At 32.7% G+C, this 27,336-nt stretch overlaps 1 protein-coding gene across 8 annotated transcripts in view; it reads right to left on the bottom strand.

The window, feature by feature from the left end:
• Positions 1–27,336, bottom strand: part of GABPB1 (GA binding protein transcription factor subunit beta 1) — a 62,227-nt gene that overhangs the window by 7,675 nt on the left and 27,216 nt on the right. For 2 of the 8 annotated variants that reach the window (XM_081291707.1, XM_081291708.1), the window contains exons 2-8: positions 20,864–20,971; positions 15,558–15,725; positions 13,986–14,180; positions 12,624–12,771; positions 12,196–12,309; positions 4,664–4,849; positions 1,811–1,926 (exon numbers count right to left, since the gene is read on the bottom strand). In XM_081291707.1, the coding sequence (XP_081147833.1) occupies positions 1,811–1,926; positions 4,664–4,849; positions 12,196–12,309; positions 12,624–12,771; positions 13,986–14,180; positions 15,558–15,725; positions 20,864–20,971 (1,035 nt within the window). Of the gene's footprint in view, positions 1–1,791; positions 1,927–4,663; positions 4,850–12,195; positions 12,310–12,623; positions 12,772–13,985; positions 14,181–15,557; positions 15,726–20,863; positions 20,972–27,336 lie in introns of all 8 variants that reach the window. The other 6 variants (XM_081291712.1, XM_081291713.1, XM_081291714.1 and 3 more) reach the window with 6 other exon arrangements.

Below are 27,336 nucleotides of genomic sequence, written 5' to 3'. Positions count from 1 at the left end.
CAATAACTAATAAATAAATAAATATTTAAAAAAAAAAAAAAATAATAAGATTTCCATTACCAGAAAGTTCTATTAAAAATAAAACAAAAAATACTCCTCTTTATTCAAGCGAAAACTCTATCACCGTAAGTTCTCTTTCCTTGGTCCTAGTATTAATACCTCTATTCCTACTTTCCTATTATTTGCAATCATTCTCCCTAATCTCTGAAAAATTATAAGAGAGGAATCAGGATGAACTTCTGAGGGAAACAGTAATGTTCGCTGGCTTGTACATAAAGGTACAGGCTGCACACTCATTGTTTTAAAACATAACTTATGGAATTGAATAAATTTTATCTAATAAAAATTCAAGTAACTTAAAAATACTTTATTAAACTTCATAACAAATATTTTTACCTTATATGCATTAAAAAGATGATCTGACAAATCAGGAAAGTATTAAATAATAAGTATACTGATATGTTCAATGGAATAAATTGTTAGCTTGTGAATAAGACATTCAATATGCATAGCACTTTGAATTTTGAAGAAATAAAACCACCCACACTTAACAATTAAAATCATCAAATGCTTTTTAACTCAATCATATATTATTTGTAATTAAGGTCAAAGATGTACAGCCTGATATTTAAATGAATATGAGACCAGGAGTAGTGGCATACACCTGTATCCCCAGCTACTTAGGAAGCTGAGACAGCAAGATTTTAAGTTTAGTAACTTAAATCCTGTCTAAAAATAAAAAATAAAAAGGAGCTGGAAATGTAGAGCACCCCTGGGTTCAATTCCTAGTACCATAAAAAATATAACAACAATAAAAGACATATATGAGAAATATATTTTTAAAAATCTCCTTTTTCTGATAACAAGAATATTTTAAAAGAATTACTAAAGGCTCATCAAGTTTACTATACACATATCTATATATATAGAGAGAGTATGTTGACTTTTAAAATTCTCATTAAAACCCTAAAATGAGATATTATTATTCTAAATTCCAATTTCGGAGAAAATAAAACTGAGACCAAGAAAGACAACTTGCCTAAAAGTTGACAGATCAAGAGATAATATTCAAACCCAGATTCTCTGATGTCATGTTCAATGTTGTTTACACTACAGTTTCTCTTTCAAAGTAACTCTCAAGAATAACTTTTTTTTTTTATTCGTAAGTTCAAGGAACATAATTTTATTAATAGTCGTGCAAAGAAAAAACTGAGGTAGCTGTGGTTTGGTTACACCTACAAACTGGTTTACACAAATTAGTTTGAGAGTGGGAAAAAAGAAGTTGAATTCTATCAACAATCTAAATTAATTTCCCTCAAAATCTTAATGGTAAAATAAAAAGTTATTTATTGCTTTTAAAAACAACGCATCCAACAAACATCAACCTTTTTAAAACAGCCCCCTAGCCCAATTAAGCATTTGCATTTCATTTTCGAAAGAAAAAGAATTTTTAGTCAGTATATAGTGACATTTTCCTTTAATGACTTGTGAGAATGGTATAAGTTTAACAGAAAATAAAGGATGGAATGCAAGAACCAAAGACGTCCCAATGTTATCAGGATGACAGACTCTGTTACAAACAAATGCTTTACTCACTCATTCATTCATTCAATATTTATTTATTGAGAGCTTACTATATGTATAAGACAAAAAAAATTAAACAAAGTGATAACACTATGCACTTTCATTCTGTATAAAAACAACATGGTCAATAATAAATATATAAGACAAAATAATAATAATAAAGAAAAATAAATTGAATTTATTTTGGATGACTGCCGCAAAACACACCGGGTAAAAGACTCCTTACTTCTATTTCTGCAGATTCCACCCGGTTTTCAATTATTTCGATACATTGTCTCTTAGCTGGTGGTTCTTCACTTATAACAGTTTCTTCAGCAATGTCTGTTGCTGGTACTGTTAACACTAAAATGAAAAGGTGTACACATTACTTCATTCTCTCAGATAGCTTTAGAATTAATAAACTAGTCTTGACACTGTTGATGCTACTCACCTAAGTATATTCCAAAACAATAATTTCAACATACTGATTTGCTTTTATGAAGAGGTCTGTACTTGTCTTTTTTGCTTTCTTGTTTTTTTTTTAACTGAAATCTACTTATTATTTACTTAAAAAAACTTTTATAGATAATTTATTAATATGTCACAAAACTCAAAACAATATTTAACCAGTTTATTTTGTGAGGTTTCATGCCCATCCCACTAACATAATCCCACCAATTACTTTCTTGTGTACTATTCCTATATTAATTTATATAAAAATAAACATGAAAATATATGGGTAGCATGCATACAATGCCTACATTCAAACATATATACAATATGTTGTTCTACATTATCTTCTTTCACTCCCTACATTTACAGTATCTTACATTAATACACAGAGCTTCCTTTTTTCAGCTGCATAATATTTCATCATATGGATACACCATTATGAATACAGTTTATAAACTTTATTAGAAAAGCTGTCATTGCTTTACACAGCACTACAGGACCACACAAGTAAAAACCTTGCAAAACAATTTTATTGATGAATGGGGAAAATTACAGTTGCTCTATGATTTTTTCTAAATTTTTGTCAAAACATTAAAAATTCCCTTTCACTTATAAATGTAAACAGAAATTAGAAAATGGCAAAATTACTATTTGAGAACAATAAAATTTAGAACACTAGAAATACTGAGAAGAAAAGAATGTTCTTTCTATCATATTACATTTATGAATTCACTCATGATGAACTAAGAATTTGTATTTGTTTCACTGGACTGTCTATATACTCTACATATTCATGTTATCTATACATTTTTAAATTAGGGAGGCTTTAAATTTTTATTTAAATATTTAGTAAGGTCTTCTCAGTGTGCTTTCCCCCCCCCCCCAGAGTTTTCCTTATTCTTCCTTCCCCCTCTCCCTGTCAACATAAATTTTAAAATTCATTTGCATAACTATAGGGGGAAATAACCTGTTGATCTTTGCTATGGGCAGAATTGTGAACTCCTCTCCCAACTCCAATTCATGTTAAAGACCTAACCTCCAGGAACACTAAATGTGACTGTATTTGGAGATAAGGCCTTTAAAGAGATTGAAGTAAAATGAGAACTTATGGGTGGATCCTAGTCTAATATTATTGGTGTCCTCATTAGAAAAGAAAATTAGGCACATATAACACAAAAAAACTGAAGTCAATTAAGTGAAAAAATATAGCCAGAAGGCCATCTACAAGCCAAGGAAAGAGGCCTGAGAATAAACCAGACTGGATAACACTTTGATGCTGGATTTCTAGCTCCCAGAACTGAGAGAAAATAAATTTCTATTGTTTAAGTCACCCAGTCTGTTTTGTAACAGTCCTATCAAACTAACAGTCCATTTTTCATGACATATTACAACTATAAATTAACTCAGGAAGAATTGAAAGTTTTACGATAATGAGCCTTCACTTTGAAAAGCATGGATATTTCCCTTTATTTGTTCATCAATGGTTAGTCTGTAAATGTCAGGTTTTGGAGACAATTTTATATCTGCTTTATACAAATATTTGGAAATTTTCCTCTTTTTGAAAAAATTAGTTCTTCAAAGCTTTTGTGGAAGCATCTGGGCTTAATCCAAACCTTGGACCAGCTGTCAACGGATGTCTACAGAGCGGGAGAGAAAAGCTCCCAAGCTTCATAGGTCAAGAGTTTCCTCTTCTTTGGCTATAGCAACAAAATTTTTTCTTGAAATCTGGTCTCTCTTTAGTGCCACAGCTTCTCTGTTAACTCAAAACAAAACCCAACTTAGAAGTTCTATCTCTAGCCTTGCCCCCCCACCAATTCCTTCACTGCCCATGAAGAGGCACTGTCTTTACAATTCTGGTCATTTCCTTAAAGGTTTTGTGTATACATACTTCTTTGGCACTGAAGGGTATGCTTGATCAAATAGACTCTTTCTGCACCTTCTCTCTCTGACTCCTCAGTATTCATTCCTTATTCTAATTTAGCCATGTATGTACAGTCCCTATTCATGCTGAGGCTCTATTCTTATTGGAGTGTATATTTATTGGTGATTTCTGAGCTCAATCCTACTCTTTCCTTGATAAACCATTGTGGGTTTTCATGTGGGTCCTCTTGTCCTGGCTGCAAGGGTCCTATATGTTTTGAACAATGAACAAAACTTAAAATATGGGAATTTGAGGTTTTCTCAGCCTTTCAATTTCACTAAAAATGTAGCTGAGGCTTTTGTTTCATCTATTTTGTTACTCTTTGTGGTTTTCAAGGAGAAAAAAGGGGAGAGGGGACTCACAATAAAGTTTCTAAAAGTTGTCACTATATTCCTACTATAGGGACTTGTTTTTCAGTAGTTTTCCTTATGTGGTATTTTTAAAAGTTCACATGATATTCCAATTGTATAAAATGGCCTGCGAATTTATTGTCCAGTGCTGCTTTGAATTATTTTCTGTACTTCTGTGTTGATATTTAAGCCCATTTTCCAACCAGAATACTTTGGAGCCAATTTCTTTCCACCTGATGCATACTCTGAAAAAGTAAGTTAATTTTAATATTAACCTAAATAAATAAATACTAGGCAATCATGTCTGTTATAATATATCACAATTTCCTGAAAATTAAAAATAAACACAAACTTTAAGTAAATGTCCACTACTAACCTTGCTGTCCATCTGGCATGGTCACAATGATGGGCTGACCTATTCCACTGGTTGGAATGGAGTGCAAATTTCCAAGCTGAATTCCATCTGTGACTATTGTGATGACTTGTTGACCCCCTGAACTAACTACTTGCTGAATTGCACCATCCACAGATTCTGCAGTAACCACTTCTTCTGTGGCCACTACTGGGGGGAAAAAAAAAAGTAAAGTAAAAATCAGTGAACATATCTAGCAGTATGAATAGATATTTAGTTTTGCTTCTTCTGCTACTTTTGCTTTCTCTGCTTCTTTCTTATGCAGGACAACTTTTACAGTTTTTAAACTCAATGTAAATGGCTGGATTACAAGTGCTGCAATTTAAAATAATAGTTTCTTTTCTTTCTTTTCTTTTTATTTTTATTTTGAGACAGGCTCTCACTAAGTTGCCCAGGCAGGCTTCAAACTTGGGATTCTCCTGTTTCAGTCTCTGAGTTGCTGGGATTATAGGTATGTACTACTACACTTGGCTTTCAACTACCTTCATGAGTGCGTTTAAATAAACAGTTTCTCTTCTTTTCAAGGTACAAAATGTATAAAATCTTCTAAAATCATGACAAAGGTTCTGTCTACTCAATAAAATTCCATAATTTAAATAGGTTATATTCCATTCATATTTACATATATGAGTTGATATACAGAATAAATAGTATTCCCTTTTTTGATTGAGTGAGCAAGGATTGCTTTGATAATAAGCAGCATACAGATCTGGTACTATATGATAGTGAACAAAACAGTATTGAAGATTAACATAAATAAAATCCCAGAATATGCTCTTAGTAATTTGAGAGGCTCAAAGGATTCTGGCAACTAAAAACAGCACTTCTGGCTCTGCCTGAGTAAAGAAATCACAAGTTAATACTGCCAAGATCCTTTTCTACAAGCAATCCTATATTCAACTACTGACCCCAAAAGACATGAAATGGGAAAATTCATAATTTTGGGTTTTTTTAGCTCTAGATGGACACAATATCTTCAATTTTTTTTGTGGTTCTGTGAATCGAAACCAGTGCCTTGCACATGCTAGGCAAGCACTCTACCACTGAGCCACAACCCCATCCCTCATAGCAGCTTTTTTAAAATAGTAAAAACTAGAAATAATCTACATATTCATTGACAGTAAATAAACTGTGGTAGAGTCATATATTGGAATACTACATAATAACTAAAATGTCTATATGCAAAACATGGATGAATTTGATAAAAACAATACTGAGTTATGTAAAACAGGCATGAGACTAAATACACTGTCTGCCTTCTATTTAGGAATTGAGGAAGCATTATGCAGAAATGATTATTTTGTGATAATTCATCAAATTGGACATTTATTGTCTATGGACTTTCCAATGTACATGTTAATTTCAATAAAGGAGCATCAAAAGGAATAATAATAGTGAATGGATTATTCATAATGAATTTTTTAAAATCTCTATATAATAATATTTTGTAGGGCTAGGACTGTGGTTCAGGGGTATGTGTAAGGCATTGGGTTCGATCCTCAGCACCACATAAAAATAAAGGTATTGTGTCTACCTACAACTAAAATATAAATGTTAAAAAAAAATACATATATCTTGTAAAAAAAAAAAAAAGGAGGGGGGAGTCAAAGATGGTTGACAGAAGATATCTATCGAAGAATGACAAATTTGAAAAAATCACTTTAATATAATAATTGATTCAAGCAAAGATCACTAGTGAGTGATAAAAGCACTGGTGAAATGTGTGGGGACAACAGGATATTTAAATATTCTCAAAGTATTTCACCAAAGACTAACATTGGTTGCAAAGGGGAAAGAGTACCTTTAAAGACCTGGCAGTTACCAAATGCCATTATCAAGTCCGCCTGATATTATGTACCTCATGATATGATGCAATAAGAGGTTACAAAATATCACTGTGTTCCTCTGAAAGTGTTTGACCTGCATCTATCTATTAAGAAACAAATGGGGAGAGGCTGGGGTTGTAGCTCAGTGGTAGAACGCTTGCCTAGCACATGTGAGGCACTGGATTTGATCCTCAGCACCATATAAAAATAAATGAATAAAATAAAGCACAGTGTCCATCTACAACTAAAAATATTTTTTAAAAAAAGAAACAAACAAACAAACAAAAAAACAAATGGGGGCCTGGGTAAGAAAGGAAAATAGGAAGTAATAGGATCGAACTCAGCACCTTGCAATGCAAGTGCTCTACCACTGAGCTACAACCTCGGCCCCTCTAAATAACATTTTTAAAAACCTATTATTCAAGGCAACACTTACACAAAGAGCAATTAAATAAAAGCTTTCTCTACCCAAATCAAGCTACTGTCCAGATATAACATTTGCTCTTGAGTTGCTACCAACTCACAGCAGAACATCATGGATAAAAATGATTTTGGATTTATTTCAGAGAGAAAGACCACAAATATATGAATATATGGAATGCTTTTTTTTTAGGCAAGATAAATGCCGGGATCCTAGTTTTCAAGAAGACAAACTTGTGGCAACAGACCTGGCTTCCACCTTGTCACAGCATTATTTGATAATCAAGAATCACAACACAAACCATAGAACACTCAAAATGCAAACAACCTTTGTTTTGAGTGCTTTCATTATTTTTGTTTGCCTTAAACTATAATTAAATTTTATCACGAAGCACTTAAGGAAATTTCAGGAAGATAGTTACAAAATAAAATACAGGGCACTAAGTAAAAAAATATTCAATAGGACAACTATTAAGGCTTTCAAATGCATTAACTATTGCTTTGATTTTTAAAAAAAATATCCATATGAAAAAGAAATGTTCACTGGTTGAATACTAAATATAAGTAGTAATATTTTAAAGCATAATCAAAGAAATTTCTGAGATCACACACAATCAAGATACAACTCAACTTTCATCATTGCACTATTTACAATGACTGTCATTAAAGTAAGAGTTCTTGTCTTTCATCTAAAAAGCTTTCTTTTCAAGTTGTGCAATGGTAAGGTATTTAAGAAAAAATTAAAAGGAAACTAATTATGGAAGAAGACAAAGCACCCTCCCCCAACCTTAAGAATAACTCAACAATAAAATGTTGAAACATTTAAGAATAAAAGAGAAAGCCTAAAAATTCTAAAAAGGATTTTATACAATATGTATGTGCACATATATATATTTTTCCAAAATATAAAAACCTTGGATAAAAAGTAACTGCTATTTCATAAATATTGGTTGATCTAATTCTGAAGTCAAGCTCTAATATTTAAAAAGAGCTAAATAATCTACAGCACCTTTGAAAATAGTTGGGATCTCTTATTCAACATGACTTTTGAATTATAATGCCATAAAACTAAAATAAGGCAGGGAAGAAAATTATCTTTGAAAAAGACTGGAAAGTCTATCTGTAATATTTAAACAATAAAATAAAAACTTCATTGAAGAAAAAATAACATTCAAAGATATTATGCTTGCAATCAAACCTGAAATTAAAAACAAAAAATACCTCATGAGGCCCAGGTACTAATGCCTCTAAAGTCAATTCAGTTTTATTACCCTATGTTAGGAACAGACCAAAAACCAATATGTTAACAGGTAGGTACCTGTTAAACTACACCATTAGGGAGAAAGGAAGGAACTTACAGCCGCTACCCGACATATTACAACACCTTTGAAATACCATCTTACAAGCAATTAGCAGAAGTTGCTCTGAAGACAAAAAGAAGAGTGATCATAGACTTCTATTTAATCTAGGAATGATAAGGACTGCTAGAAGTATAAAACAGGGGTTTCATGAAATGGTATTTTAAAAGAACCTGATATTTACATGGCAAAGATAAAACCTACCTTCTTCCTCCCAGCCCTTAGTACTGGAGATGGAACCCAGGGGGTGCTTTATCATGGAGCTACTTCTCCAGCCTTTTTTAAATTTTTGAGACAGGATAGTCTCGAGTCACTGAGATTACAGGCACACACTACCACATCCTGCAAGACCTACATCTTAGGCAACTACAGTTTCTAATTCTACACCTAAATAACTCTCAAATCTATCCACTTTTTACTATCTCCTTGTCAAATCCTCACTCATGCTGCCATTATATGTTGTTCCTAATTGATTGCATTAGACTCCTAACTAAACGCCCTTCCAGAGTCTTCTATGCCTGCCAAAATGATCACTTTTAAAGTTCTCTATAATCTTACTTTCAACCCATATGTTATTCTCCCTCTCACTGGGTTCAGTTGCATTGGACTCTGGGTCTCCTTGAAAATATAAGCTCTTTCTGTCTCAAAAATTTCACATGTCTCTCCTCCTGATATGTTCTTCCCTCAACTTTTCCCTAATTTCTACTTAATCCTTTAGGAAGACTCCATGACTCACCAGAGTAGCCTGTAACCTATGACAGAAAGACAAGAAAATGTGATTGCCTCTGTTTATGAAGACTGTACTCCATTTTCCTAAAGGAAAAATGTGCCTGCAATCTCCAAGACAGCTTTTATTCTTCTGTCTCTTCATTTTAGGAATGGTTTTCAAAATGAAATAACTTCCAAAGTAGTATGGCTTGGAATGTGTTCCTATCCATTCTTTGGGCCAGCAACTCAACACCCACCCCTCTACAAACTCTTCCCAACTCCAGCTGTTCCCTCTGAACAACAGTAATCCAGTGAGATATTCCAATCATCAAGCCTTGACAAACTGCAATTCTATTTATTTATAAAATCAAGAAGATAGCACCATCATTTAGTTGTGCAACAAAAGCATTTTAATAGACTTCATGAGATTCTCACTGGACTAACATTAAAATTTGTTTTATATGCCAAAAATGGTTCTACTGTAGTTATGAAAGTGCAAGACTTACACATATGAAGTAACAACTAGTGTAAACATAGTTCTTACACTATATTTGGTCCACAATCATTTTAAAAAGGCATGACAGGAACAGAACACGTAATTCAATAAACTATTACCAGAAAAAGTTACAGATACATCTTTGAAGTAAAAGTAGAAATAGTGATCATTTTTGCTTGATATGAGACAAAATGATAACAACACAAGTACTTATTTCTATTGCAAACATTCCAAAAGAGACCAGTCCACAGATCACCCAAAGAAACGTATAAGAAAGAGAATACTGACAGCCAGGCAGGGTGTTGCATGCCTGTAATCCCAGTGATTTGGGAGGCTAAGGCAGAAGGATCATGAGTTCAAACCCAGCCTCAGCAATTGAGGGAGGTCCTAAGCAACTCAACTAGACCCTGTCTCTAATAAAATATAAATATAAAAAAGGGCTGGGGATGTAGCTCAGTGGTTAAGCACACATGCATTTAATCCCTGGTACCAAAAAGAAGGAAAAAATAAATAAACTATATAGTGGTCAAAGACACATAACTTGTGAACTTGTCAGACTTTGACCACAAGCCTCTGTTCATTACTTAGTAGCCACATGACCTTAGGAAAAACTATTCAACCTTCACAAATCTGTTTCATCACATGTAAAATGAAGACGCTTCTAATACATTTTGCAGATCCTAAGATGCTCTTGAAAAATACATATTTCTAAAATCAAAATGAATGTAATGATTGTTGGGTAAAGAAACCAAATAGCCAAAATGAAAAAAATAATAATTTGTGACAGATTTATCACTGCCTGAGCAGGTACCAACTGAGTAAGAAGATATACACTTCAGCGGAATCGTGACATAAGTATTGGTGGCAATATACTTAACTGAACTTTTACTTAATTCAAGCTCTTAAAAATCTCTTCAAAGGGATTCTATTATGATATAGCATTGAAATGAAAAGTTATTATGCTCATAGAAGATTGTAAAGTCACATGCAATAAAAGTCAACTGAAATTCTGTCAGACTAGACCATAAAAATTTTCAAAGATAGGAGAAGTTAAAAAGGTTAGTATAACCAATTTAAGGAGCTAAAAATCTAAATGTCAGAACTTCTAGCTGACTTTTAAGAAAAGCTATTGAATTTCAGGTATATGCTTTTTTTTTTTTTTTTTGGTACTAAGTATTGAACCCAGGGGTGCTCAACCACTGAGCCACATATATCCCCATTTTTTGTTTTGAGTTTTTTTTTTTTTTTTTTTTTTTTTTTGTACCAGAGATTAATCTCAGAGCTACTCAACCCCTAAGCTATAGCCCCAGCCCTATTTTGTATTTTATTTAGAGACAGGGTCTCGCTGAATTGCTAAGTGCCTCTCTGAGTTGCCGAGGTTGGCTTTGAACTTGTGACTTTCTGTCTCAGTCTCCCAAGCCACCAGGATTACAGGCATGCGCCATCACACCTGGCAAGGTAGGTGCATTTTAATTAACAATATTTTCAAGTTTAACCAAAAAGAAACCACCAATAAAATAGGTTTTTTTCTTCTCTGAGGTGCTAGGGATTGAACCCAATGCTTCACACATGTTGACCTTTGTGCCTCGTTCAGAAATTAACTTTCTTTGACAGTTTCTGTACTTACAAAGGTGCTAAAAAGAGCCAGACATACATTCATTATAAAAGCAATATGCAAACATGATGATGCATATAACTGTTAATGGCCAAAAATAATTCAGAAAAATCTAGACTCCCAAATAAAAAAAGACTTAGATTCAAACTTTTTTTTTTTTTTTTAGATTCAAACTTTATGTGATGTAAGAAGCTGGAGAATTACTAATTAGTTGAAAAAAGAAAGGAAAAAAAGAAAAAGGTAGGAATTATTTTTCTTCCAAGTTAAAAAAAAATCCAATATTATTTACCTTAAAGTTTTTCAGTGAGGATCCAGTGAAATCATAGGTAAAAAATTTACAGTGGTGCCCTTGCACACGGTAAGCAGTCAATGACTTGCTACTGTTATTATTAAACTTTTAAAAAACACTAATTTAAAAAATGACAATAAATTATTCTTTACTTTTATAAATATTAATCCAAACCCAATGGCTTGAACTACCATAAGAAGACTATTTCTTGGAGTTTTAAAATTTTCCTAGTTAAAAATAACTTACACAATAATTACAGTAAGAAATATTTTAAGTAAGTATGAGGCAAACCTTATCTGAACCAGCTATTCACCAATACTGCACGTCCTCATTTAACAGGAAACCCTTTAATAGTAATTTTTATACACTATCTCCTAGTTCTGTCAGACATTAAGATCTTTGTAGCATTCTAAAAGAACTGACAAAAATTAAGTATATGAAAAAATAGTAAGTTCATATACATTTATCTACTTAAACAAAAAGTCACCAATTGATAAAACAAAGGCCAACTTGGGTAAACAGACATGCTTTCTGTAAAGCATACAAGTTTGTTTTTTAATTTTAATTAGTTGTCAAAATTTATATTCTTTTGAAGTTCACATTTTCAGTTTCCCATGAAAAAACAGAATCTGGAAACATAGAAGACATGTCTATGCCCGGCCCCACTTTTTAACTGGGCATAATCTCCACCCTGCCTAGTTTTGTCTTTCATGTTACCGTCCCAGCCTTTGTAAGTATTTGAATTTGCACCTTTTACTGTACATATCTGGCTTGCTTTTCTAACCTGGAGTTTCTGATGAATTGGATAACGGAGCAGAGGCTTCAGCTAAGGCAGCTAACGTAGCTAATACTGATGTAGAGGAGTTTCCAAACTGAACAGCAGACACACCCGTTTCATCTATGAGAAAACAGAAAATAGATTTGAATTTTTAAGGAATTTAAACCAATGTATATTTCTCATATTGTTTTATTTTATTCAACTCTTAAATTATGCTTGGAGGCATTAGTTTTTGAAAGGTAATATTACAGTACATTTTGTAATATTACCTTTCTTTAGATTGTTTTGTTTCAGAAAAATGTTTATGGCTAATACCAAAGAAACCAAGATGACTGATATAATCTTACCCTTATTCTTCAACAGTCCTTGCTTAAAAGGATGGATACCTACTAATGCATAAAATCCCAACAGCTATCCTATATGCATCTCAATACCTGTTGCCTTGGATGAATTTTCTGAAGATACCAGACCTGTTAGGTTCACCACCCCTCCAGGTCCAATGATAAACTGTGGTGTTGCAGCATGTATCGTCACAGTGTCAGGACTCTCTGGGTTTGTGTTGATTTGGTTCTGCATAGCAATCTAGGGAAAAAAATCACCACAGTGCTTTCAGAATTATAGTCAGAATATTTGGTACAGATTCTCAATGTAATACAAATATGATTTTATAGGCGCATTCTCTAAGAAGAAACATAATACAAATGGAAATGGTTTGATCATGGAACACTGAGTGTGTAGTATTAAAACATAGATATGAATTTATATATTTTAATCCCCTGTTGAGTAAAGCAGAACAATTCTATTAGAGAAGAAATGGGTATCTGAAAGCTTTTATAGAGCACAGGAAAACAGGAGATTGAAAGATATCCTGTTGCTCTATAGGTGTGGAAATAAGAATTATTCAAATTGTTCCCAATCTTCAACCCTTAGATACAAATGAATGAAAAAGGCATGGTAAAATTTATTTTCCTGAACATAAAACAGCTTTTAAGTAACTCATGGTAGTTAAATGAAGTCAGAGACGACAGTTCCACTGGGAGGAACAAGAAGATAGACAAGAAGAGGCAGTAAACAAAGAAAATATTATATCAATGTTGTCTAGCTGAAGAAAAAAGAAGTCATGTTGGTTACTAGAAAAGCCAAATATACCCATGTCCACAAACAATTTTTTTTAAAAGAGAGAGAGAGAGAGAGAGAGAGAGAGAGAGAGAGAGAGAGAGAGAATTTTTAATATTTATTTTTTAGTTTTCTGCGGACACAACATCTTTGTTTGTATGTGGTGCTGAGGATCGAACCCGGGCTGCACGCATGCCAGGTGAGCCGCTACCGCTTGAGCCACATGCCCATCCCCACAAACAATTTTTTTTGAGGACAGTGGAAATAAAAGAAACAAATCTGAATGATAAAGACAGCATCACTTACTCAAAGGATGTCATTACGGTTGCTATTTATTTTTTAATTTTTATAAAGTAATTTAAAACAGACTTTGAAAATCCATTTGGTTTTTCAGCAAGACTAATTAATAAAAATAAGCTACCTAGAGGGTAATTCAGAAACTTGAAAACACAGGAAAGTAATCACCTTATTTAATCTTCTATTACATAAAAAGACTGTGAGGTCTTACCATCAGGAAAATGAATAGTATTGAACTAAGAGGAAATGAAAGAAAAAAGACTGTCCAAAATAACTGAGTCCAAAATAAAAAGCTACAAGCTTTAAATAATCTACAACATAGAGATCCATCTACCTAAACAGCTTCCTTTTGTTTGCTTTCTTAAAATTAAAATCCAAGTTACCTGTAATATTTCTGCTAAATCTTCATTTCCATTGTCTATTGAAATATCAAATGCAGTTTTACAAAATTTACTTTGCGTGTGTACATCAGCACCATATTTGATTAAAAGTTCCACCACCTCTTGATGATTGTGTTCTGTGGCCCAATGCAGAGCTGTCATCTTTAACATGTCCTTTGCATTAACGTCAGCACCATGCTACAAAAAATATTTCAAAATGAGAGATTGCTAAAACATGGAAAACAAAAATTCCTGACATGATAATACTAGTCACTATGCTTTGAAGCAAGAACAAATACCATAGTTGATTTTCTGTGTTAAACATGCTTTCTAGCAATTACCCTTTATCTGTCCCTTTATTATTCTTCTTTCATGCTGATATTCCTACTATTTTCCTTCTCATTTCTTGAAATGAGGCAATTATTCTTTTAGTTACTCAACTACAGGCATGAAGGAACAGGAATGGCATAAGAAGTGAAGGAAAACTATGAGCACTTCTCCAAACTCTTTTTAATGTTGTATTAGAATTGATCCCCTAGTTCCTCATTTACACAAAATCACCCTTTGCTTTCAAAACCAGCACAACATACAAGCAATTAGAAGGGAGCTATCTAGCTGTACACTATCCAGTATAATCACCAGTAGACACTGGTGGTTATAATATAGCTTATCAGAAGAGATATGCTATATGTGTAAAATAAGCACTGGAATTCAAAGACTTAGTACCAAAGAAACAGAATGTAAATTATCTCAATAATTTTCAGATCGGTTCATGTTGAAATTATAATGTTTTGAATATTTTGGACCAAAAATAATATTCATTTTTACTTTTTGAATGTAGGTACAAGTATATCTAGAATTACATGTGATTTGCATACATGGCTTACGTTGTATTTCTTTTGGATAGGTTCATCTAAAGACCAGAATAAAAAGGATCAAGAATAAGGACTATTGCCAGGTGTGATGGCGCATGCCTAGAATCCCACTGGCCTCTTGGGAGGCTGAGGCAGGAGGATTGCAAGTTCAAAGCCTGACTCAGCAATGAGGAGGCACTTAGCAACTCAGTGAGACCCTGTCTCTAAATAAAATACAAAATAGGACTGGGGCTGTGGTTTTGTGGTCAAGTGCCCCTGAGTTCAATCCCTGATACGCATCCCACGTAAAAAAGAATAATGTTGCAAAATTTTCTACAACACATTTTTACATCTAGATAATTAAAGGTAAATCCCCATTTATATTACCTATCAATTTGTTAATCATCCAAGCCTAATGTTCCCTTCCATAGGCATTTGGACTATATTGACAAACTTGTTGTCCCTTACCCTAAGGACTTTCAATTGTTTGACTTAACTAAGAATATACCTAGAGAAAGTTTTCCCCTCACAAAAGAAAAATTTAATTTTCATTTGATGGGCTTATACACCAAAAGAGAGAGAGAGAGAGAGAGAGAGAGAGAGAGAGAGAGAATCACCACAGGTAAAACATTAAGTAGGCATTCGATAAAATTAGCTCTCTCCTTCTTCTTATAAACCCATAAGAAGTTTCAATAGCAAAGACCAAAAAAAGAAGACATACCTTAAGCAAAACCTCTACTATGCTGGCATGGCCCTCAGAAGCTGCCATGTGTAATGGTGTTCGGTCCACTTTGGTTCTGGCATCCCTACTTACACCAGCTCGCAGTAGTACCTCTGTGGTGGAATAATGCCCATATTGTGCTGCCAGATGAAGTGGAGATGTTCCCAGCTGTACCACAGGAGAGAAAAAAAAAAAAAATCCAAATTTATGATTACTTTTGCTACACATGGTGGCACATGCCTGTAATCCCAGCTACACCGGAGGCTAGGCCTCGAGGATCCCAAATTCAAGTTCATGCTGGAAAACTCAGTGAGATTCTGTCTCAAAATAAAAAATAAAAAGGGCTGGGGATATAGCTCAGCAGTACTGTCCCTAGGTTCAATCCCTAGTACCACAAAAAAATAAAAATAAAAAATATATAATTACCTTTAATATATCACTATAATTTATATGCTATATTTTCTATTTATATAGTAATGAGTTAATATCTGTATATATGGTAATCCAAAATGAATTACTAGATTTAAACTTATCATATCTTCATGGAGGTCTTATCAGTGAGGAAAAAAAGTCAAGCATTTCCTTTAAGTCAAAATTTCTGTAAATAACAACCTAAATAAAATTAACTTCATTAAGAATTAGAGATAATTAAAGTTTGAGAATTTTTCTGAATATTAGAATATTTTCTTTATACCAGTCATATAAAACTTGCTATAATAACTTCTTTTCATCTATAAAATTAATCCCAAATAAATTTAATAGTGTAGAATTTAGGTCAAAACTTTTTGCAGAGTTTTTAAAAATATACATAAACAAGACTATCTCAATGATCTTTTCTAAGGGGTTCATGTAGTCTTTTCTCAAAGGAAAAATCTGAAGTGCATTTGTCAAAGTTAAGACCAGAGAGACCCAAACAGAGCTCAGTTCTGAAATTGGATCCACAGTATCTAGCCATTAAACTGATATCCACAAAGTACAAAGGAAATTTTAAAATATGAGAAAAATTTAGAAATGTTGTATCACATGCATTTAGAAGCACAGAAAATCCCTGCAACTCTTGATTATCAAAACACTGATGTTCTAAGGAGCTCATATATTTCACTAGAACATGAAATTTGCTCAGATTACCACTGTAATAAAAGCACCTAAAATTTTTAATCACTTTCTATTGAACACATTGTTCTAAGAACTTCACATACTAACCTCATTTAATCTCTTCATAGCATAAATAACTATTACTATCCTCATTTAGCAGTAAAAGAACCTAAGGCACAAAGAGGTTACTAATTTGCCTGAAGTCATACAACAAATAATCACAATACAAAGTTAGGTATGTGCTCTCAATATGTGATAAAAATTGAAATTATTTACCTTGGGAATAATTTTTTTATTACTACAAAAACACGCATTTTTAAATGGAAAAATCATTCTAGTAGAACAAAGGAAATTTCTGAACAATCCTTTCTTTCTCCATGCTTTGTCATATTTTCCTAAAACAAACTCTTTTCTAAATTCTTTAAGTACTTCAACAATCCATTGAGCAACTATGGCTCTTTCTTAGTGTGATATTAAGGCTTACTTTGTATTTTTTGTTTTATTCCTGAGCATTTCCCCTTTTGGTTGATGATGAAATACACACACACACACACACACACACACACACACACACACACATATATCTGTGTATGCACACATACATACATGTAGTTGAAAAAAAGGCAGACATCTGTGAAGTCAACACCACAATCCAGAAGTAAAATACTGACAATAATTTAAAATCTTCCCACACAACAATCTCTAATCACAAAGACAAGAGATAAATAATACTCAAAACTTTGTGACAAACATTGCTTTTCTGTGTACCATTTATGCATTCTTAAATAATATATTTTGGTTTTGCCCATTTTGAATTTTTTTTAAACAGAATCATACTGTATGTATTTTCTGTCACTTGTTTTCCTTTGCTTACTATTATGTTCTTAAGATTCACTCATTAATGAGTACAAACATAGTTCACTAACTCTCTATGATATCCTACTTAGTGAGTAATTCGCAATTAATTTAAACAAAATACTGATGAATATTTGCATCATTTCCATTTTTGTTACTATGGAGTACAATGCTGCTTAATGTACTCTTATGTGTATCTCAGAAATATGAATAAGATTTTCTTCTATTGGAAATATTCTTAGAAATTCAACTGATAGGTCACAGGGGTATGCACATGCTCAAATTTATTCAGTACTGCAAAATTGTCCTCCAAAACAATTCTACCAATTCAAACTTCCACCAGAAGTATCAGAGAGTTCTCAATTCAACATCTCTTCACCAAGGCTTTGTACTGCCAGGCAATCTTTGCTAATCCAGTACAGAAGTATTTCTTAATTTTACTTTTATTTGCCCAATTATTAATGTAGTTGATCATCCTTTCATGTTTATTGGTCAATCCCTCTCTTGGGAAAGTATCACAGTGAGTCATTTGTCTATTTTCTATTTCCTTGTCTGTCTTTTTATTACTGACCCACAGGAATACCTTATGTACTATGGATACTAATCCTTCTTATAACCTTTTTGTTTTGATGTACTATAGCATCACTAAGATTTATTTTTAATTGTTGTTGTTGTAAGAAAAAGAAAATGTTTTTTTGCTTTGTAAGCAAAGGGGAAACACAGGGAACTCCTTGTCCCAGAGCCTGCGATTCTGCCCATTATAGGGAACAGGAGGTTTTTAAAGAGGTGATTCAGATAAATGAGATAAGGGAGAATAGATCAGGAAGGAGAAGGTCAGAGAGGACAAGGTTAGGGAAAAGAAGATCAGGGAGAAAGTCAGGGAAAAGAAGGTTGGGAAAAAGAAATGAGCTTTTAAAGTGACAAGGGATATACTCAAATCTTATCAACTGAACCCGTTACATTTCTCCACTGTCAATTTCTAGCCTTCATTTCTATGGAAAGAGGGTGACGATATCTCCAAGCTCCTTCCTGCTGAAAGCGGGCAATGAATGGGGATCTTTAGAATGGAGACTTTTTATTTGTTGCCATTCTATCTTATGGGTTTTTATTGCATAGTTGCAAAGGTGGAACAGCAATAGAGCAGTAAAGGGCAATGATGAACAGGGTAGTCAGAATGAGGCAGAGTAGACCTAGTAAAATAGACTTAGTATCTTTTGGTATCCAAGAGAAAAAGCTAGAGAACCAGTCAGTTAGGCCTGTTCCCATCCCATCCATAAGGGAAGTGTGGTGGTCAAGGATCTGTTGTAGCCAGGTTGCTCACTGCCTGATCTTTTCAATACTGGTCCCCACCTGTGAGGAGGTGTTAACATAAATGCAGCAAGACATATTAACTATAGCACAACTCCCCCTTGCTTGGCTAATAGTCTAATGCCATAGGGTTATCTAGAATTACCTTAGCCAAGGAGTCCAGATAAGTCTATAAATTTAGATGGACAAGGTATCTCATTGGCCAAAATGATCAAAGTTTTTAACAGATTTCAGAGGACCCAATGGTGTACCCCAATCCTCCATGAAGATAACAAGGTGTAACCAATAAGTATTCATCACTATCAGGAATTCCAGCAAGGAGGTCCCAGGCCAGTTGAGTAAAGAACTTTAGGGAACTTCCCCAGTGAGCTCATACCTTCAAGGAATGAATTTAAAATGGTGTCACTAAATTGCCTAGAAAATATTGGGTGGGAGATGTGAAGTTTCTGAGGCATTTGTTAGCCCAAATTTTACAGATGAACACATCCCATGTTCTCCCTGATCTTTTCCTCAACCTTCTCCTCCCTGATCTTCTTTTCCCTAACCTTCTCATCCCTGATCTTCTCCTTCCTGACTTATCCTCCCTAATCTCATTTCTCTGAATCACCTAGTTAATTTTACAGATGAACACATGTCCTGCAGGGGACTATAATGTTTTTATATATGGATTTATTTTTTTACAAAAATGATCCTGCTGAAGATTTGTTGGGCTACTCAAATCTCTGGGTTATATGAGTTCAAGTGCAAACACATTTAAGGAATGGCTTGTGGTTCCAAATTTTCATCAACAAAATTTTCCTTTTCTCTATTAGTCCCTTGGGTCAAGTCAGGTCATTTTCTTTGTAGCACCCTATCACATGAAAAGGTGAGGGTATTTCTGATTTACCTTTACAGGCTGAAGGTACAGCTTGTTAGGATTACAGAATTATGGAGAGAGGGATTTCCTATCAGATCTCTCTCTCCATGAGCAGCCCCAGCCCTTTGTCTTCAGTACCCCATACTAGTGAAGTGGAAAACCAATAATAGGTCTACATTCAGCAAATGTTCCTAGGGGAAAATTTCTCTGAGTTCCAGCCTTCACTTAGTTCTTCAGGTTGACAATTCCTTTCTTTCTAATTTAGCAGCACATTTAAGATTTTCTTGAAAATAGCTAATGAAAGAATCTTTATCTCTTAAAGACAGACACTGAAATATCTGTGGAAGAAATTATATGGATTTTGGAATTTGCTTCAAAATAACACAAAACAAAAGAAGTGGATGCAGTTATAAAGGAAACAAGATCCATGATGATTTAATATTTTTTAAGTGAGATAAAGGCTATGCAGGGATTGAAATTTATGCCTGAAATTTTCCAGAATAAAAAAAAATTACATGGAAAAAAAGGGGGGATAAGTAAAAAAGGGGAAAAAAATCAAAATCTGGACTTTATAATTGTTAACAGAGGATTAATCCAGATTTCAAGTCCTCTATATTCCCAAGACCATGCCTTTTGATTTATCCCTGGAATTGAACAGTTTGGGGGAATTTGGGTTTTGTTTTTTTAGGGTTTCTTTTTTTTTTTTTAACCTTCCCACAATCACCTTCTATAGTGATCTAAAGTGATCAAATTCCTTTCTTCCCCTTAGGTCATGTTTATAATAGGTTGTACAATTATCAACTGAAATACAAACTTTTTTTTTCTTTTTTAGAAGTTACATTTCCTATCTTTATCTGTTATGTTCTGGATTATAATTTTACCTGTGTTATTTAAAAGACCTTTAATTTAAATCCTAAACAGATACATATTATATTAATCCCATATTAGTGAACTTCAAAGCCTAAAAGAAAAACTTTGGTGATAGAATACTCACATAAAATTGTCCAGTATCAAAGACAATTATATGAACCATTTATTTTAAAAGTTAGTTATAATTCTAAAAAATAAAAACAAATTTCAAAAAAAATCGTTTTTTTAACCACTTAAAAGTATTGACAAATTTTTTATCTGGAAAAAGTCAAAAATGAGAAGTAGAAGAGGAAGAAACCACAACATTAAAGTTATTCTTTACCCAGTCTGTAGTAAAAGGAGCTCCATTTGCCATCAAAATACGAACTTCATCATCTTGACCTGCTCGTGCCGCTTCTAAAAGCTTCTTTCCCAAATCTACCAGGGACATCTAAACAAAACATAGATGAACTGAACATCAAAATCTATATTTATATATGACATGACTTTTCCCCTCTTGTCTTTATTATTAAGTCCACTTTCAATTATCCCTTCAAAAGGTTACAGTATGGTTAATTTAATCTACAGCTGGAGATCACACAAAAGCAATTTATATTTGGATGTTAGGAATATATTTTCCTTTCTCATTAAATGTTTACCTAGAATAAAATGAAGTTTGAATTCTTCAAATATAGCTGGTAAAAGTAAGTTATCAGAGAAAAGGTAGTCTAAAATTTAAAATTAGCAACCAACTCTTTTCATTGGAGAAGGTGTAGTAATAAAATTCTTCATAAAAATAAAGTATAAGACACTGTGTTCTATTACTGGTGCAAATTTTGTTTTCTTTGTATTGGGGATTAAACTCAGTGTTTTACCACTGAGCCACATCCTTACTGGTGCATATTAAACTGAATCTACTACATTTTTGCAATAGTGAATGTATTGAAATTTTATTTATCTATTTATTTACTTATCTGCTGTACTGGAGATTGAAACCAGGGATACTCTACCATTAACATACAATCCCCAATCCTTTATATTTTTAGACAGGGTTTCACGGAGATGTCGAGGTTGGCCTAGAACTTGCAATTCTCCTGCCTTGGTCTCCTGAGTAGCTGGGATTATAGGTGTGTGCTACAGTACCTAGTTGTGTTTGGAATTTTAAAATAAATATTTTCTGCCCTTTAACATGCAATGAACATTTACATTCTTCCAGAAAAGGGCATAATTTGTGTTCCATTAAAATACTATTTAAAAAAAAAAAAGTCTAACCGTATTATGAGTAGACCATGTGTCTCAGTAGGAAACCAGAAAGAATAATTTGTGTCTTGACTTTAAGAGATCTGACAGAGTAATGTCCCGGCCTAGAGTGTGCTATGTGTATGTGGTATCTTCTTGAATAAAAAATATTTAAATATACGTAAGAAAAAGATCATGACAGGAGTATTTAAGTAAAGAAAGATTTGAATATCAGAGACACTTAAGATTCATGAGAAGATAGTTCTTAGGAAAAGAAAGTTTCCAGACCCAGAAAGACTATTCAGCTAGAGAACTACCCAATGATATTAAATAACATCCTAAAAAAAATAAATAAATAAAACAGGTAGTTTAGGCCAGAGGGGAAGGGGCAATATGAAACCTATGATTTATATAAGAAAAATGTATGTGGGATATGAACTTGTCTCAAAAAACAATAATATACTTTATGAGGGTTAGGTAAGTGGTCAAGGGAAAATAAGTTGTAAGGAAGGAATGACAGGTTGATTAGTGTATCCTAATCTTATGACAATAGCTATTACTCTAGAAGGGGAAAAAAAAGGGTGTGTGTGTGTGTGTGTGTGTGTGTGTGTGTGTGTGTACATACGTGCATGAAAGAGAGAAACTGGCAGAGTTTGGAAGATTATTTCTGCCATGAAGGAATAAAATGTACTACATAATTAAAAAGGATTTAAGAAAATCTAAAATGAATAATTATATAAAAAGATGTCCCTAAAAGTATAAAGAATTATGCTATGTCAATGTTGTATTTTTTTGGTAGATTCTATGAAATGAGAACAACCAAGCAGAGGAATAACCAGGAGTAGCCACTAACATTAGAAAACTTGCACAATAACTAAGTGAGATGTACATCCAAAACAGGTTTATCAGTTACAGGGCATGAGAGAATTTCTTAGAATTGTTCTCTTTGATACAATAAAAATAATTCCCATGGGGCTGGGGTTATGGCTCAGTGGTACAGCACTAGCCTCCCACTTGTGAGGGCCTGGGTTTGATCCTCAGCACCACATAAAAATAAATAAATAAAATAAGGTATTATGTCCAACTGCCACTAAAAAATAAATATTTTTTAAAAATAATTCACATTATATCCTATGGCGAGGAATAAAAAAAGTATTTAAGTTTTATGTGGGGTTTTCTAATGTGCTTTTTTTGGTGACACCTGCAGCATTTTCACCTTCAAATTGATCTCTCATGAAGGCTTTTTTCTAAAGAATATTTTGTGACTTGATAGTAAAAATTAACATTCGGGGCTGGGGCTGTGCCTCAGCGCTACGTAGAACACTCACCTAGCACTAGAGCACTCACCTAGCAAGTGTGAGGCCCTGGGTTCGATCCTTAGCACCACATAAAATAAATTAAAAAATAAAGATATTATGTCCAACTACAACTAAAAAATAAATATTTTTTAAAAATTAACAAATTCAAAAGGCAAAGAATCTGCAACAATACTTTCCTATTAAAGATAGCATAAGGACAAAGGAAAAATAAAAACTGACTTCTCTCCTATATTAAATATAGTAAAATGTAAATTTGCCACATTAACACACACTCTATATTTTAGATAAGCAAAATTTCATCTAAATCTGGCTCTACAGTGAAATACATCTTTCAAAATGTTTTTAAATATGTTTTGCACAAGTAGTATCAAACCAGCTTGCATTCTTTCACCATAGGTAGTGCCAGATGGTTTAGATGGATATCTTTTATAAAGTGCTAGCTTAGGGCTTTTCTTCATTTCTGAATTAGATTATATTCCTTTCTCTGATATTTGTAAACATTCTATTTACATTCTGGATATTAGGTCTTTTGTCAAATACAAAATTATGAATATCTCCTTCCCGAATCCTGATTTTTTTGACTGTCAATCCCATGTTTTTTCTTTAATATCACATATTATCCTCTATGGGTAAATAACTGTTACGTTTCATAAAAATGTGAAACTTCTAGATATTAAAAAATTGAAAATAAAATAATCAAAGATGGAAAAAGAATGAATGTTTACCACAAAAATTACTGAAAGAAAATTAAAGTTTTCATTATTTAAAAGGTCTAACCCAAAATTCAAAAAAGGAAAAAATGAATAGCAAGAACTTCACACATTAATAGTCAAAAGACATGACCATATATTTTGCAAAAGAGAAAACAGTTTATAAGCAAAATATTCTATGTCATTGATAGTCAATAAATGTAAATAATTTTAAAGGAATTCCTAATACAATCAAGGATAGGTGAAACTGATACTTTCATACATCGACATCTCATGTATTCTGATAGCAATATAAATGGATCAGCTTTACTTAAGTCAGTTTGGTAAATTTAACAAAAATTACAAGAAAGTTCAAGTCTATGGGTCCAATAGATGATTTCACCTCTGAAAATCTATTCTAAAGGAAAAACATAAACTCAAACAGATCAATAAAAATTACATATATATATATATATATATATACATGTAACAATCATTTTTATAACGTAAACAAATTAAAGATCGGAAAATATTTAAATTGTAGAATCTAATAGAACAAGATACAGTAATTTAACTGATTGCAAAGCAATATAATAACAAAAACTTGTGTCATGTTAAGGGAATAGATACAAAACTAATGTTTTTATTTAAGAATGTTGAAATGTACACATAAAGAAAAAATATTGAGGGGCTGGGGTTGTAGCTCAGTGGTAGAGCACTTGCCTAGCATGTGTGAGGCTTTCAGTTCGAGTCTCAGCACCACATATAATTAAAATAAAGGTACATTTACAACTAAAATAAATATATATTTTTAAAAAAGAAAAAATATTGAAAAATATTAAGTATTAGGATGGTATGATTATGGGAAATTTTTCCTCCACTTTACAAAGTTTCTTTAATGTTGTTATGCTACCTTCCCAAATGAAAAAGTGTCTTTTGTTAAAGGAACAAATTACATTACATGACTCCAACTAAGTAAATGATGATATTAAGTTATATACTCCTACCTTACTGGACAAGAAGAGCAGAAAAATAAAGAAATTGAAGAATTCTGAAGACTGAAAATAGCAAAATTATTGACTTGCTTATAGCATTGCAATAAGACGATAAAGTATACAAGCAAATCAACTTCTGTAATTCTTTAAGTGTCTTAACTATTCAAAACATACCATATTTAAGGACCAAGGACACTTAAAAGTTACTCTGATTTTAAAACTCCATGAGCAATATAAATACACATACAGCTATAGTAGATTAATGTAGCTGGATATTTAGAAATCAGTAGTTCTCAAAGGTAGTAGCAAAAGCCCCATTTGTATATTTATGAAGTCATTTGGGGGATTACTGTGGGAACTAGCAGCATTTAAAGACATGTGTAAGGGATAGTAGATGTCCAGCAATGTTATATACTCATTGCAAAGAACTATCATGAATCCTGCATGATTTTTAGTTTCCACTGAATATATCTAAAACTGGAACCTAACTAAATTTTACATGTATACAAAATGTGTTTTTTCACAGTGTTAATATATCCTGCATTTTCCAAAATGCAACCATACCATGAATTCATGTGTTTTGTTCAGAACTTTACTAAGAGCTCTTTACCATTTTGGAAAATTGTGTCATCAATGTCAATGCTACTTTGGTATCTACATCACCAATACAACACTAAATCAATCAGCTTATATACTTGGTCCCTTGGTATCCATGGGGCATTGGTTCCAGGACCCAACACAACAAAATTTGTGAATGCTCAGTCCCTTAAACATGGTGGTATAGTACTTGCATATAATCTATGTACATCTCACATATACTTTAAATCATATCTAGACTAGTGACAACAACTAATGCAATATAAATGCTATATAAATAGGCATTTAAGTAACAATGACAAGAAAAGTAGATATTCAATACAGACACAATTTCTTTTCATGCATTTTTGATTTGTTGTTGGTTAAATCTGAGAATGCAGATTTAACCCACAGATACAGGAGCTAACTGCATAACTATCACATTCATAGTGATTTTATATACAGGTGCAAGCATTCAACTACCTCACTGTGACATCTGGTATAATCAAGTTAATTATTTAATATTTTAATAACATTTTATTTTAAATTGCTTCCCTTCTATTTTTCCTTCATATTATAAGCAAGACATTGTACTTTTTGAAGTTACGCAGATCTGAAATATTAACTACAATTTTCATTTCAAGTTGAAGACGGGGCAATATATTATAAAAAGGTAGCAATGGATCTAAATAAGATCAAAAAAAAATGGAATATGCAAGATCAAAATCAAAGATGCTCTAATTTTCTTGTCAAGATCATTAGTAAAATAATGAAAAATACCAAAAGACAACAATCAGGGGGCTGGGGATGTGGCTCAAGCGGTAGCGCGCTCGCCTGGCATGCGTGCAGCCCGGGTTCGATCCTCAGCACCACATACCAACAAAGATGTTGTGTCCACCGAGAACTAAAAAATAAATGTTAAAATTAAAAAAAAAAAAAAGACAACAATCATCTTTGATTTTCACCCGAAAAAAAAAATATATATATATATATTGTGAAATAATTCTGATTCACAGAGGAACTCAACTGTATTCAGATAGCAAAACTGATCAAGAGTACCTTAGCTCAAGGTGAAGTCTTTTGTTTACTCATTTTAATATCTATATATTAAATTGTCAGAGGTAAAGTGCTACATTAAAATAAAATTATTTAAAGGGTTAAGGGTTAGTTATTTAAAAAATGTTGCTTTTTAGTGTGGCAAATAACTTTTCACCCTTAACAAAAGAAAATTTAATTCAATAAATTTTAATGAATGTTAAAAACACTGAAAATACAGTGTTGAATAGCAATTCTTGCTACCTAGTTTAATACTCCCTTCTTCTTGAAAGAAACCCCCCAAAAATCTATTGTAATAAATTCTATCTTGAATTTATCTATTTTCATAACAACTACAGAGGAACTTCAAATTATTTACACAAAAGCTACATCTTCCTTACAAGTACTGTACATGCCAAGAGGGCCATCTAGTGGTAACAGGAATTACTACCAATAAGTATTGTTTTAAATTTCTATAATTATGGCTTATAGAGTTGTTTAAACCCATGTAAATTGTTACTAGCACTCTTAAATAAGAATATGAATAAAAACAAAATTTTAAGCCTGTTATAAATAAACCTTAATTGTCTCACATTAGAAATTTTAGGATAAATTTTTTATATCACTTTTCTGCTCAACAAATACAATTATAAAATTCAATAAAACTCTTCTAAGGTTCCATATCAAACAATTTAGCAGTACATGTTTCAAAAGCCTTTAAAATGTTCTTACCCTTTCATTTAATAATTCTATACATATAAATTCAAAGTATTTGAAAAATATATATTAATAGTGATATTATTTAAAATAAGGAAAAACAAATTTCCAATTATAAATAATGGTTAAAGAAACTAAAACATGTCATAATGAAATACTGCAGTCTGTCTGTGTCTCTCTGTGTGTGTGTGTGTCTGTCTGTCTGTCTCTGTCTCTCTCTCTCTCTCTCTCTCTCTCTGTGTACTT

This window comes from Spermophilus citellus (assembly GCF_964194105.1).
Source record: "Spermophilus citellus genome assembly, chromosome: 4".
NCBI classification, from domain to species: domain Eukaryota; kingdom Metazoa; phylum Chordata; class Mammalia; order Rodentia; family Sciuridae; genus Spermophilus; species Spermophilus citellus.
Note: the sequence above shows the minus strand (reverse complement) of the source record. Positions and strands in the feature narration are given on the sequence as shown.